Raw genomic sequence first — 12,750 nt, 5'->3', positions numbered from 1 at the left:
CAAACGATAAAAATTACACTGCCTATACCTACAGTCGAAATTATCATTTTGTAATAAGCGTACAAAATGTGTGATACATTCTCCTGTCTCTGGAGAAACACTTTGAAAAGACACGGAAGAAAAGAAAGCGGCGTATTTTTGTCCTCCGGTGGAAACGAGAGGTGTACGTTGCTTTCACGCAGCACGTTGGATTATCGAGATTATAGAGAATCAGTATGTTTACACCTCTCCACGAGGAGCGAGGCAGATATTTTTGGAGAACATTTCTCGAGCGTGTCGCTTTATCTGCCTGTGTCACCGCGTGAGAAGAAGAGAGTAAATAAAACGTAAAATTTGTTCAACTCCAGTTACTCGTCGAATAAAATTTCGTAATCGTATGGTGGATATCGCTCGTCTTCTTTTTTCTTTTTTTCATCTCAATAAAAATGACAATCGCAATAAAATTACGAGTAAACGTAATCGATTGGACGCATCAATCTCGGTGATTGCGGAATGCGATTCGATAGGGAATCAGCCGCCACAGGCACAGAAGAAATCCTCTTAAGAGAGGGGCCAGCAAACTATACCGTGGCTTTTTCTTGCCAAGCATCGAACGCAAAGCTCCTTATAACTTTACAGCGTCAATATAAAGGCCGGGTCTTCCGCGACGATGAAGTCCTCTCGGCCGCTCAGTGCGAAATTTTATCATTCGTTCTCGGACGTGGCTAATATCGAATCTCAGGTCGAAAAATCTTACTTTTGCACGTTACGTAACGTATTTTTTGAAATTTCACATTTCCCAAAAGTCAACGACGTAAACGTTCGTAACATCGCCTGCAAATGCTAGCAGAGTCTTAAAATAAAAAAAAAGAAAAAAAGAAAGAAAGGAGAGACGTTCGTGATAAACGGCACCATAAATCTGTTTAAAAGACGAAAAGCGACCAGTCAAAGAGTGACAACTAACGAGGTCACGAATTTTAGGAAATGGCAAAAGACGATAAACATTGGTAAAAGTATCTTCATTGACGAGGACAATATGATCGACCCAACCGAAGAACTAAAACTTATTCTAAAAATCTGATTTCGTTTCACGTATTGCCGGAAGATAGTAAGAAAGAAAGTTCACATTTTTCGTCCATGGTTTTGAATGACCCTAAATACCTTTCGTACCTGATGATTTGTGTGCGCTCGTTACAATCACCTTTCCCTAACAAGTTTAGAAATGCAAAACCGACGTCGTTTTCTAACAAAATTTTCAAGGGTCCCAAGAGTTTTATAGAGTTTGCTTTTGTACAATAATATTAGAGCAACTCTACGCTTCATCGTTTGACATACGTTTGACCAAGTACACTGTGTGCACAAATGATGACCCATAGTGTTATACAAAAAAAATAATTCGAACAAAGAAATAAACGTATAGTTCATATAAAGAAATAAACGGTTTCGATTCATCGTCTATGTCGAAAAGTTCCATTGTTAAATATAAAGTATAAAAACATGAAAATAAACTTGACTATTATCTGATTCTTTATAGTTTTAGGAAACTGAAGCTATTTTTTAACTTTTAAGATTAGGTTTCTTCCTGGCTGAGAAAATTAAAAACGTAGAATCAATTTTGCATCAGAATTTTTTCATAGTCAGATTCACAAGCTTTGTCATATCTTAATATTTTGTCCGTAAGCCATTTGCTTAGACAATAGCTCTAATACGTCTTGGCATACTTTCAAACAGTCTTGAGCAGAAATCAGGTGGCATTTAATTCCACTGTTCTATAACACGAGCATGTAGTTCCAGTACTGAGCTAGGAGAAGATTTGTATGCGTCTAGAATTTTTTTTTTTCAACATACCCCCCATAGATTCTCGATGGGGTTTAGGTTGGGGCTTCGTGCTCAAGACTGAAAGTGTCCCAAGACATATTAGAGCTATTATCTAATCAAATGGCAATGGCGGCTTACCCTCGTTTTTCAAACGATCTGTGTTAATTCTCAGTTAAAATCGATATTATCTGAACCCATGTTTACTACGTGGTAAGTAATATAAGAAAGTCATTGTTGCTCGTTTTAATTTATTACCTGCTAAAATAAATTGTTTGGCGTAAAAGGTTCCAAAGGAGATATTTTCACGGTTTGAAGCACAGTATATAGAGTCAAATGATTGTAACTTTTCGCTTCGTCGCGCCAATTCATAGAGAACAAGGTGCATAGCAGGTATCCCTGAAAGGGTTACAAGGTTCATCTGGCACACAATGGCCAAACACCAGGTAAAAATTCAACGCTTTCACATTGGACGGTTAAGGGTTAAGTACAACAATAATTGCCACTAATCTTGTCATTGTAAATAATTTCTCTGCACTGCCCAGCAGATAGCTATCCGCTTTGGAAACTTTTCTATTCTATTTGTTCTCTTTATCTCGACCAACATGAACATACATAATATTTGCCGAGCCTTCTGCACCCTGGTAAACCCTGGGATTACTTCTTCCTACTTTTCCTGCCTTTTCTTTCATTTAATTTTTACTTTTTCCTCAACGACCGCAAGGGACCAACTTTTGTTCAAATCAACTCGCATTATCGAATTTTATTACACTACTTACGAGCGTGTACACATGGCATCTGGGATCCATACAGTTTTTATGCAATTCAAAGAGACTGCCTTATCAATTTCAATCTTCACTTCCAAATGAACAACTTTGAACAGAGAAAAAAATTGCTGCACATCCCAAAGATCGTAGGGAGACAGACAGAGAGAGAGAGAGAAGTTCCTCCGCTAATTCGCCAACCACGTATCGAGATTCCGTCTCTCGATCGTGGACACGTCACTGGTGGCCCTCTTCTCTCTTTCCCTTAGTACACAAACACACGTATACATAGGTATCTCAGATCTCCGTCTCTATCCGGAGAACAACAGACTGACAGGGTGGAGAGCGTGCTCTCGCGAGCGTACACGCTTGCACGTGCATAGACACATACACACACACACACACATACACAGGCGTGTACGCACGTAAGCACACCTGAAAGGCTGCGCCTATACAGAAGGGGAAGCATTCTTTCTAGATTTTTTTTTTTTCTTTTTTTATCGCGCGCACGAGCGTGTGCGCTACGGCCCCGTAAGTTTCTGGCTGCAGGCACGCGTAGCGCACGCTCGCGCGCGGGCAGGTGAGAGAAGGAGAGTGCACGCGCGTGTCTCCTACTTTTCACCCCCGAGAGGAAAAAAAAAGAAAAAAAGAGGAGAAAAAAGCCCGAGCTCGAGGGGGGGTTGCGTCGATGTTCGAACGCGAAAAAAAAAAGGAGAGGGGAGCGTTTCGTTCTTTTCCGAAAAAAGAAAAAAAAAAAAAAAACAGTAGGAGCTCTGTGCTTTTTAGACTATTGTGCGTTCTGCGCGATGCGCGCGTTATCGTTGGACGGAAGTCGCCGCCGACGAGGAATTCTCGACGTTTCGTCGCGATACCGGTGCACGCCGTCGCCTGCGTAAATTGCATTGTTCGGCCGGCGCGCGTTTGATTGTTGAAAGAGACGCGCTACGTGGAAAAACGCATCGAGAAACCGTAAACAAACCAGCAGCGAGAGCTTTTTTTTTACCTCTTTTTTTCTTTTTTTTTTTTTTTTTTTTTGTTACCGGGATATTTTTTTATCTTTTCGACTTTTCCTCAACCCCAACTTTTTGGTTAAATTCGCATGCAACTAGTCACAAAGAGCCAGTTAATCCGTATGAGAGTTATCATTCGTTATGATTTCGGCAATATGTATTTATTATAATATTATATCCCACAGGTACAGAGGTATGTTATTTGAATATAATACTCGGAATGTTTGCTTTGCCAAAGTCTGAGAGATTTCACAGGTAGGTACTTGCGTGTGTCTCCTTCTTTCTCGGTGTTTCACGCGTAATCAGCGAGTGTGCCGTTCGTGAATGTTTAATGCGCCGCGTCGTCGTGTGTCGTCGCGACGCGAGTTACAAAGGAGGCGGTAGCGGTTTGTAGACACGGTACCTTCGCGATCCTTATCGACCGCTGGTGAATTATTAAGACTGGCGTTAAAGTCTCACGAAACTCGTTCGTGCACTTGCGTACTCGACGTAAAGACGGAAAAACAGCCAGAGATTTGCGAATATCAAGCAGCAATAAATAAAGCATCGTCGCGAATGGGCGGCGATCAAACATTCAATCAACACGTGGAGCGTAAACGCGAAGCCGTAAAAAAAAAAAAAGAGAAAAGAAAAAAAGCCAAAGTGATCGCGAAAGAACAAAGTAACAGAAATAGAAAACGAAATAGAAAACGGAATTGGAAAATTGGTAACAAAATTTCCAAAGCGGGGAAAAGGAGAATAACAGTTTTCTAGGTTGAAACGAGAAAGAAATTTCTACGAGAACGTTTCCCTTGGCGAAACGACTACTCTCTACGACAGAGAGAAAAGAGCTGGTGTATGCATTAAGAGAATGACTGTCGCGCGGAGAAAGGTCCGCCTTTAGTAACAATCTCCTTTTACACCCTTTCGCCTGGTTTCTTTTTTCTTCTTCTTCTTTTCTATCGTCCTTGTAGCTCGCGATCCGAAATGGTGAGAGAACGTCGTCGCGTCGCACGGCGGTTTCGGTTTTATAGTTGCAGAATATCGTTCGCGCTCGGCTTTTTCTCCCTCTCCGTGTCGCGTCACGTCCACTCCCTGTCTCTTCTCGCACAGGTTTCACCGATTTACCCGCCTTCTGCGGCCGTCCTCGTCCGTCGTGACACGATAGAGAAGTATATACATACAGTCTTGCCTGCTACACTCGCAAACGACCCCCACCCATAAAGATCACGGCCACAGGTTCACCCTGTCTCGTTGTTTCTCTCTCTTTCTTTCACAGTCTAACTCTTCCTTCAATATGTGTGTGTGTGTGTGTGTGTGTGTGTGTGTCGCATTCTGTCCTCGTTCGTCATCTCATCGAGAGAATACGTGTTCCATACGTCGAGCGTGTGTATATCTACTCTCTCGCGCCACCCTTAACGTCTTCCACCCTTTCCGTCTTCGTCTGACACGCGCTCAGACTGGCTTCGTGTCCCTCCCTCTCCCTTTATGGCGAGGCACGACTCGCGCATCTAGGGTTGCGATTCGAGAGGGTAGAAAAAGTCCGCCGCTGGTGGGGCGAAAGAGCGCGTAGTAGGGAGTCCGTGGATAAAGGGTGGGGGATGTTTGACTACAGTGAGCGCAACTCGATTGTAAGTTAGTATTGGGTTAGGTCAGCCCGGAGTAACATCGGTCGGCGGTTGTTGCTCGTGGTCGGACGGCGACGTTTGTTGTTTATAGTAGAATAGTAACACGTTTTTGCGTACCTTGTTTCTCCCCTCCCCTCTCCTGTTCTTGTTTTCCTCCCTTTTTTTTCCTTTTTTTTTGTTTTCCTCTCTTCGCTCCTCTTCGTGGCCAGGCTCAACACCGCCGGGACACGCGCCAGTTTTGCCGAGGACGTCGACAGAGAGACGCAAGTTGTCAAAAGATTATATATATATATATCGTACGTCGTATAAAAGAAGAGAATCATCCCAATCGAAGAGAAATTCGCTCGATGATCCACCGTGGTGGTTTCTCTTTATGTCTAACTGTCCACGCGACACACAGAAGGAGGAATTTTAGTTCGGGAAGCATCAGCAACATCCACTCGTTCCGTTCGACCACGTTCTGTTTGTGCAGTGCCGCTCGTTCATTAGGTTTTATATATATATATATATATATCCAGATATATATATATATATATAGATATACAGATATATACATGCACATATACTTGTTTCGTCTATATATCTTGCGTCGCCTGCTGTCGTCGGAAGTGTCTCGCGCATTGTGCAAAGAGGTGGATGGAGTGTTACAGTGAAAACACGCATCACGGATCGTAGAATGGCACTGTCTTACCTCCAGGAGGCGCAAATTAACGCAGGTAACGAAGCTTGACCCGCTTCTCTGTATACCGCGTCCAGACGTTCGTCTCAGGATTTGTTTCAACGGCTTTTAAACGACGAAAGTGTTTGAAAAGAAGTACAACGACGGGAAGTATAAATCAAACAAACTTGTTGACTTTTGCTGAAACAAACGTAAGTCGAGCGCGTTGCCGCTGGAATTTCCAAATGACAGAAACGGCGAGAAAGGGTTATGTTGGAAAATACGTCGCAAACGTCGCCAACGTTCGCATCGTTCCGACGCAAGTGAAAATGTATCACGCCGACGAGATTCGTCGTACGTCAACGTCGCGCGTCACATCCGGTCAAAAAAAAAAAAAAAAAAAAAAAAAAAAAAAAAAAAAAAAAACAAAAAAAACAAAAGGCTCTCGCGGCCTCGTTCCGCGTTTGTTTTGACGTGTACCAGCCAAGGTGATACACCGTGTATCTTTTTCTTTGTTTTACACGTTAAACGAGGAGACGTTACCTAACCGCATTACTGGTCACGCACATTGGACGAGACGTGCAGTCTCGGTAGAAAAAACGAAAAATGACGAACGTATAAGGTTTTTCTCGTTTCGACGACTGGACCGCCGCCAAAGTCTAAAAGCGCTCCGCGGCGACACGCTGGTATTGTGACACGTTGTAAACATCGATAAGCCGGGAGGACGTGAAATTAGTCGACGATCGGTGGGAAGGGGAGAGTGAAGTTGGGGAAAATGAGAGACTCGACGTGGGTTTCGCGTTCGTTGCAACCGTTTCTCGTCGTCCGAAAATAAACCGCGCGATTGCAACGGAAAATGCTCGAAAACGCGAAGTGCGTTCGCTGACGTTTGCCACGATCTCCGCGAACGCGTTTTCTAGGTTATAAACAAACTGTGACGGTGTTACGTGTGTATATATATATATATATATATATGTATATGTATATGCGCGCGCGCCAGCTTGTATTGCGCGCTTGATTCGGGGAATCACGGGATTAAACAGGTGAGATTTTCGACGAAATTTCATTCGCTTTTGTCTATGGACGTTTTTTTTCAAGTGTGAATTATTAATTTTCCATTAATTATCGATCGATTGAAATACGCTCTCTACGAAAAGATCGTAGCTTTTCCACAGGAGTAACCAACGCGAGCTTGCTCGACTATTGTCAAAAATAGATTCGTTCAGAGATCATGAAAGAAAGGAAAAAAAGTAAGATTTCCAAAATTGACGAAATTCAAAGGTGTTATTTATTGAATTTACGTCCGCCGTTGTGTTCGTAAAGGAGACCAGCAGCGAAAGAAGAAATTCTTATTCGTAGCTTTAACCTCTTGCGCTGGTAACTGGTTCGCGGACCGTAACGAGTGACCAAACCATATACGATATAATTCGTCGCTTAGTTTTTGAACTCGTCGGTATGATGTCACTGGATAGAAATTATTAAGAAGTAATAAGTTTATCATTTGTTTTGTACATTTAAATTACTTAAAACTGAGAATTTAAATTACTGAAAATTATACATTTAAATTATTAAGTAGTAATAAGTTTATCATTTGTTTTGTACATTTAAATTACTTAAAATTGAGAATTTAAATTACTTAAAATTGTACGTTTAAATATACTTAAAACTGAGAAAATATCGCAATTTTCGGCCAAATATTCTCATCATACCAGCACCGAGAGGTTAAGGGAAAGAGATCGTGGCTTCGGAACGGAATATTGGGGTTGTGACCAATTAGGATGGGGATGGGAGCAGGGGCGGTACTTCTTGGTCGTGTTGCCGGGAAACGGCAATTGTAGGCTGTAAGAATCTTAGGCCACCGTTAAGGGAGGCAAGGTTTTAGGGGAATGAGAGAAGAAAAGGGAGGAATAGATCTTACGCGCCCTTATTGATTCAACCGGGGTCTCATTACCGGGGTTCGGGTCCCTCTTCTAAACGGTCCATTAATTAGCAAGTGGCCGAACCGGCGTGGCCGCTTGATTCATTGTTTTTTCTTAAATTAAACTTCGTCTCATCTCGCATGTAGATTGCCACGAATAATTAGACAGAGCAGTACCCGGCTGTAATTATACGATTTGAGTCACGATGTTGATTTATCCCTTGACCAGTTAAGAAGCAAAACTCGGACAAGGAGAACGATCTCGACGATGTAAATCCATCGGTCGAATATTATCATTTCGTCGTTATCGTAATATCCCTTGCATCCGCTAATTTCGTAAAGCCAGCCTCTTATTAATTCAATTACCCCGAGTCGTCGAGCCTCGCCGATCACGCGGATAAGCAATCATTGGAAGGTGTAACCCTAATACGAGGGTTGCTCTCCTTTTTTTTCGCGAATATTAAAATTATCCTTTATTTTCTTCTATCAAAATCCCCCTTTTTAAAAAAAAAAAAAAAAAAAAGAAGAAGAAGAAGAAAGTTCGAGAATTTTTCTTCTCTAACATTTAAAAATACCAATTCCAATGTTGCTGTTTCTCAAACCATGACATGGGAAACGTGACTCTCCGGGAAACAATGAAAGCTTTCAGAGGATCGTTTGACGTAGTTAAAAAAAAAAAAAAAAAAATCGATTCCAACGATTTGCACGCGGAAAATCCTGAAAATGTTCGTTCGCGAATTTCTGGAGATTCGACTCTCGCGCGAAAAATTCATTTCCTAAGCATGCCGAAGAGAGACGGGGTGGGAGGAGGTTCTTCGAGATTCGAGACTTGTGCGACATCAGAGAAATTCCACGTGTGTCCACGCGAAAGACCACGTGGAAAGGAAGATCCACGCAGAAGTGCGGCGTGGCTTGCACTTTCGCAGAGTCGTTGGCCTCAAGTCGAAGAGAGGAGGCGGGTACATCGTGGTGACGTGAGTGGGAAGTCGAGGCTTATGAATGAACCGCCGCCGTGCGAGAGTGTGAGAGTGAATGGAGGAGGACCGTGCTTTCTCGCTCACGTGTGAGCGACATGTGTGGGAGTGTTGCGAGCGAGTGACAAGGAGGAGAATAGGGATAGACGCGGTGGAGCACGCGGGAGAAAAGATTCTCTCCGCCATACGATTCCGTACACGTACGAAACGTGGTCGTCTTTTTTTTTTTTTTCGCGCATCTATCGTGTCCCGTAGTCAGCCGGCCACGCCGCGCGCGATTTGTTGTGAAACGCGACGTTGTTCGTCGGACAAATCCGAAAAATGTCTACTAATCGGTTTTTCATTAGTCTCGTCGTTAGGAAGGTAGCTGCTGGTTGTTTTCTAAAATTCTTGGATCTTTCTGATATTCGTGTGAGAGATAAAAGTGTGGGCGCGACTCTTTCGACTCTTTCGACCGAAGCAAAATTCTCTGTCTCTTTTTGTTCACGCACGATTGAAATTTGTCGCAGGACTCTTGACCGGGCAACACCTCGACATGAAGCAAGAATCGGAGAAGCAGCCGCTCTCGCCGTCCTTGAACAACAGATCGCAAATGGTGTTCACTGGGATGGGTAACGCGCCGGCAGGTTTGTCTATGCTCACGCCACAGCAATTGTTGGCTGCAAGTAGAACAGCGGCTCTGATGGCTGCAGGGATTCCCGTGTCGCTGCACGCCACTCTAGCCGCCAGCCCGTCTCTCTACGGGCACCATCAGACTCTGTTCGGCGGTTGGGCTCCGCCGACCGCGTCCTCGCCCCCGTTGCCGCTTCATCACTCGCCGGGACCTGTGTCGCCCGCGTTGAGCACCAAGTCGACCTCCAGGCGCGCCACCAACAACGTCACGAACAACAACAACAACCACAATAATAACAACGTTGTGAGCAGCAGCGGCGACAGAATCACGAAGAGATCGGCAAAGAGGAAATCGACGAAATCGAAGGCGGAGAGCGTGCAACAACCGATAGAGGGATCGGCGCCTCTTAGCCCGCTCAGTTCGATCAGCCCCGAGGCGAACAAGGACGCGAGAGACAAGGTGTTCACCTGTGGCGTGTGTTCCAGATCATTCGGCTACAAGCACGTACTGCAGAATCACGAACGCACCCACACTGGCGAGAAACCTTTCGAGTGCCCGGAATGTCATAAAAGGTGAGTTGCATCGAACCATATCCATCTTTCTACCGATTGCCATAACACTCATGATCTGGTCTGGTGTTATATCATTGAGTGGAATATTTCTCGGATGGGAAATTCAAGTGTTTCCTACAACGTGTAGAAATTCCGTTCGTGATACTTCGTGACAATGCGAACGGCATTAGTTTGCCAGCTTTGATAAAAACGGACTAGGCTACGCGGGGGGTTTAAAGTCATTGAAAAGTAAACTTCGCCGTGAATTCCATCCTATTGACGGTATTTCTCCCCCTTATTTCCTCGCCTTGCTTTGTGCCACTGTTCTTTATTCAGAATGCCGAAGATGCAAATCTGCGGGCACGATATTTCCATTTGAAACGTATCTGAGAAACGGGCTACGGATAAAAGTCAGAGTAGCAGCTTTGAAGAAAGCAGTATCGAGATATTTATTCCGTTGATCAAAGGTCAAATACTCTCGACAACCCCTGCGCCAGAATTTTTTCTCTTCGTACTTGCAAACTTCTACGCTACATTGTTTTCTCTACTAGTTATTTCTTTCGTGTCGTTCGTGTCGTAGCTTCCGAAAAACGAAGCAGCACCTCGAGTCGTTGAGCGATTAAATAGACTCTATGAAAATGTGCTTTTAAAACCTTTAATCCCTTTGCGCTGGCAACTGGTTCGCGGACCATAACGAGTGACCTGCACCGTATACAATAATTCGTCGCTTTCTTTTTCTTTTGAACTCGTCGGTGTATATCACTGTATAGAAATTATCAAAAAGTAACGAGCTTATCATTTGTTTTGCCTGGGTTTACATTTTAATATACTTTTACATTTACATTTTAATATACTGAAAACTTAGAAAACTTAGAAAATGTTGCAGTTTGGCGACAGCGTATACCGAAAGTTCAACGCTAAGATGGAAATTGTTGACGTTGTTGTAGATTCACGCGGGACCATCACCTAAAAACCCACATGCGGCTGCACACGGGCGAGAAGCCCTACCACTGTAGCCACTGTGACCGTCAATTCGTCCAAGTGGCCAACCTGCGCCGCCATTTGCGCGTGCACACCGGCGAGCGGCCGTACGCGTGCGAGTTGTGCGCGGCCAAGTTCAGCGACTCGAACCAGCTGAAGGCTCATCTGCTGATCCACAAAGGCGAGAAACCGTTCGAATGCGAGCACTGTCAGATGCGATTCAGACGAAGGCACCATCTGATGCACCACAAATGCGGCACCGGGAACGCGAATCCTGGACAAATAACGAGATCACAGGTCGCCTCGCCGTCTTTGGCCAGCGACGATCTCGACGAGGACATTGACATTGATATCGACGTGGAAGTGGAGGAGCCAGAGGCAACGTCGTTGCACGTCAATAAGAAGACGAGCACGTCGGTAAGGCCAGCGCATCGTCAGTTACCGAGCCCCGTCGTCACCGCCTCTCTGCCAATACCGTTGAATCTGTCCATCCCCGTGGATCTGCCGGAACAGACCGAACCAGAGGACTTATCCATGTCAACGGGCATGCACTCGCAGTGCAGGTCGAACAGCGTCGGCGACTCGCCGCTAAGCCGCAGCCCAAGCAGCGACACCATGCACGAAGAGGACGACGAGGACCTGGACACGTCGGAGACGTCCAGCTCGAACACGGTCTTTCTTCGGAATCACCGCAACAAGTACGTGCATCACTTCGCATCCCTTGGGAACCCCGCCGCGGCTAACGTCGGCCACGCGTCCTAGTGGAATATTTAGGGGTACGTAGACGACACAGCTGCGTGTAGAGAAACCACGTTTGTTCGGTTCGACGCGTCTACCCAATGAGGAGGAGGAGGAGGAGGAGGAGGAGAAACGGTGCTGTTGCAGAGTTTTAGGGTAAGGAAGAGAAAAAGAGAGACAAATACGTATATGATCAGGGAGGGAGAAACAAAATGGAATTTCCATTGGTTTGTACACACTACGGGTAGCAAGCTCCGAATCGAGCTCTGGCAAGCTCATGAAAATCGAATTGAATCCTCACGCTGAATCCTCCACGCACCGGTTCACAGTCACTATTGTTAAGATGCTTTTTATAAATATATATATTATAGTATTATAGATGATTATAAATTATTATTGTACGAGGAGGAATTAGGTAGAGAGAGAGAGAGAGAGAGAGAGAGAGAGAGAGAGAGAGAGAGAGAGAAAGAGCGTATCGGTAGGTCCACGAATACATTCATTCCGTAGCTTCTAATTTTATTTTTCGAGTCCCGTTCGACTCAATCACGCGTGTACGTATGTACGTGTCGTGGATAATCGATTTATTACTTCCATTTACACGGAACAGACGCACGTTACAGTGCAAATTACATGGAATATTTTTCGTTTTTCGCGAAAAAAAAAAGAAAAACAATTCCGGCTTCGCTTGAATCTCTACTCGTACGTGTTTGTGTGTGTATATATATATATATATATACGAGTATAGATTCAGCCGGAATTGTTTTTCTTTTTTTTTTTTTTTTCTTTCCTGTTTAATAACGCGTACATAGTTTCGAAACGATAGAGAGCCAAAGGAAAAATAATGTACGTAATTTGCTGACACATGCGTCTGTTCCGTTTAAATGGAAGTGCGATTGCCCTCGACGCGTCCACGCGTGATTGAGTCGAACGGGACTCGAAAAATAAAATTAGAAGCTACGGAATGAATGTATTGGTATACAAGTTCCTCTGACAGTAAAAGTAGCCGGGGGCTGGAGGGGGAGAGAGTGATATCGGTTCGTCGGTCCTCTGTCGCTCTTACGGTTCACCGATTTGTCAAACTGTCGACACACCATTGTGTTCTTTTCTTTTTTTTTTTTTTCCTCTTTTCTTTTTACATTTGG

The 12,750-nt window shown here is 44.3% G+C and overlaps 1 protein-coding gene across 1 annotated transcript; it reads left to right on the top strand.

The window, feature by feature from the left end:
- The first annotated feature begins 5,755 nt into the window (after nucleotides 1-5,755).
- On the top strand, nucleotides 5,756-12,334 carry LOC122532227 (protein krueppel-like). Its single transcript, XM_043660809.1, has 3 exons — nucleotides 5,756-5,891; nucleotides 9,235-9,910; nucleotides 10,837-12,334. The coding sequence occupies exons 1-3, from the start codon at nucleotides 5,852-5,854 to the stop codon at nucleotides 11,630-11,632; spliced, it is 1,512 nt and encodes a 503-aa protein (XP_043516744.1). The 5' UTR covers nucleotides 5,756-5,851; the 3' UTR covers nucleotides 11,633-12,334.
- Nucleotides 12,335-12,750: the final 416 nt, after the last annotated feature.

The sequence above is a fragment of the Frieseomelitta varia genome, unplaced genomic scaffold, assembly GCF_011392965.1.
Source record: "Frieseomelitta varia isolate USP_RPSP 00005682 unplaced genomic scaffold, Fvar_1.2 scaffold_443, whole genome shotgun sequence".
Taxonomy (NCBI): Eukaryota; Metazoa; Arthropoda; class Insecta; order Hymenoptera; family Apidae; genus Frieseomelitta; species Frieseomelitta varia.
Note: the sequence above shows the minus strand (reverse complement) of the source record. Positions and strands in the feature narration are given on the sequence as shown.

Bases quoted from the DNA above. Each gene is read 5' to 3' on its own strand.
- LOC122532227 (XM_043660809.1), top strand. From the start codon at position 5,852: ATGGCACTGTCTTACCTCCAGGAGGCGCAAATTAACGCAG. The intron at 5,892-9,234 runs GTAACGAAGCTT...AATTTGTCGCAG, and splicing joins GGAGGCGCAAATTAACGCAG to GACTCTTGACCGGGCAACAC. The intron at 9,911-10,836 runs GTGAGTTGCATC...ACGTTGTTGTAG, and splicing joins TGCCCGGAATGTCATAAAAG to ATTCACGCGGGACCATCACC.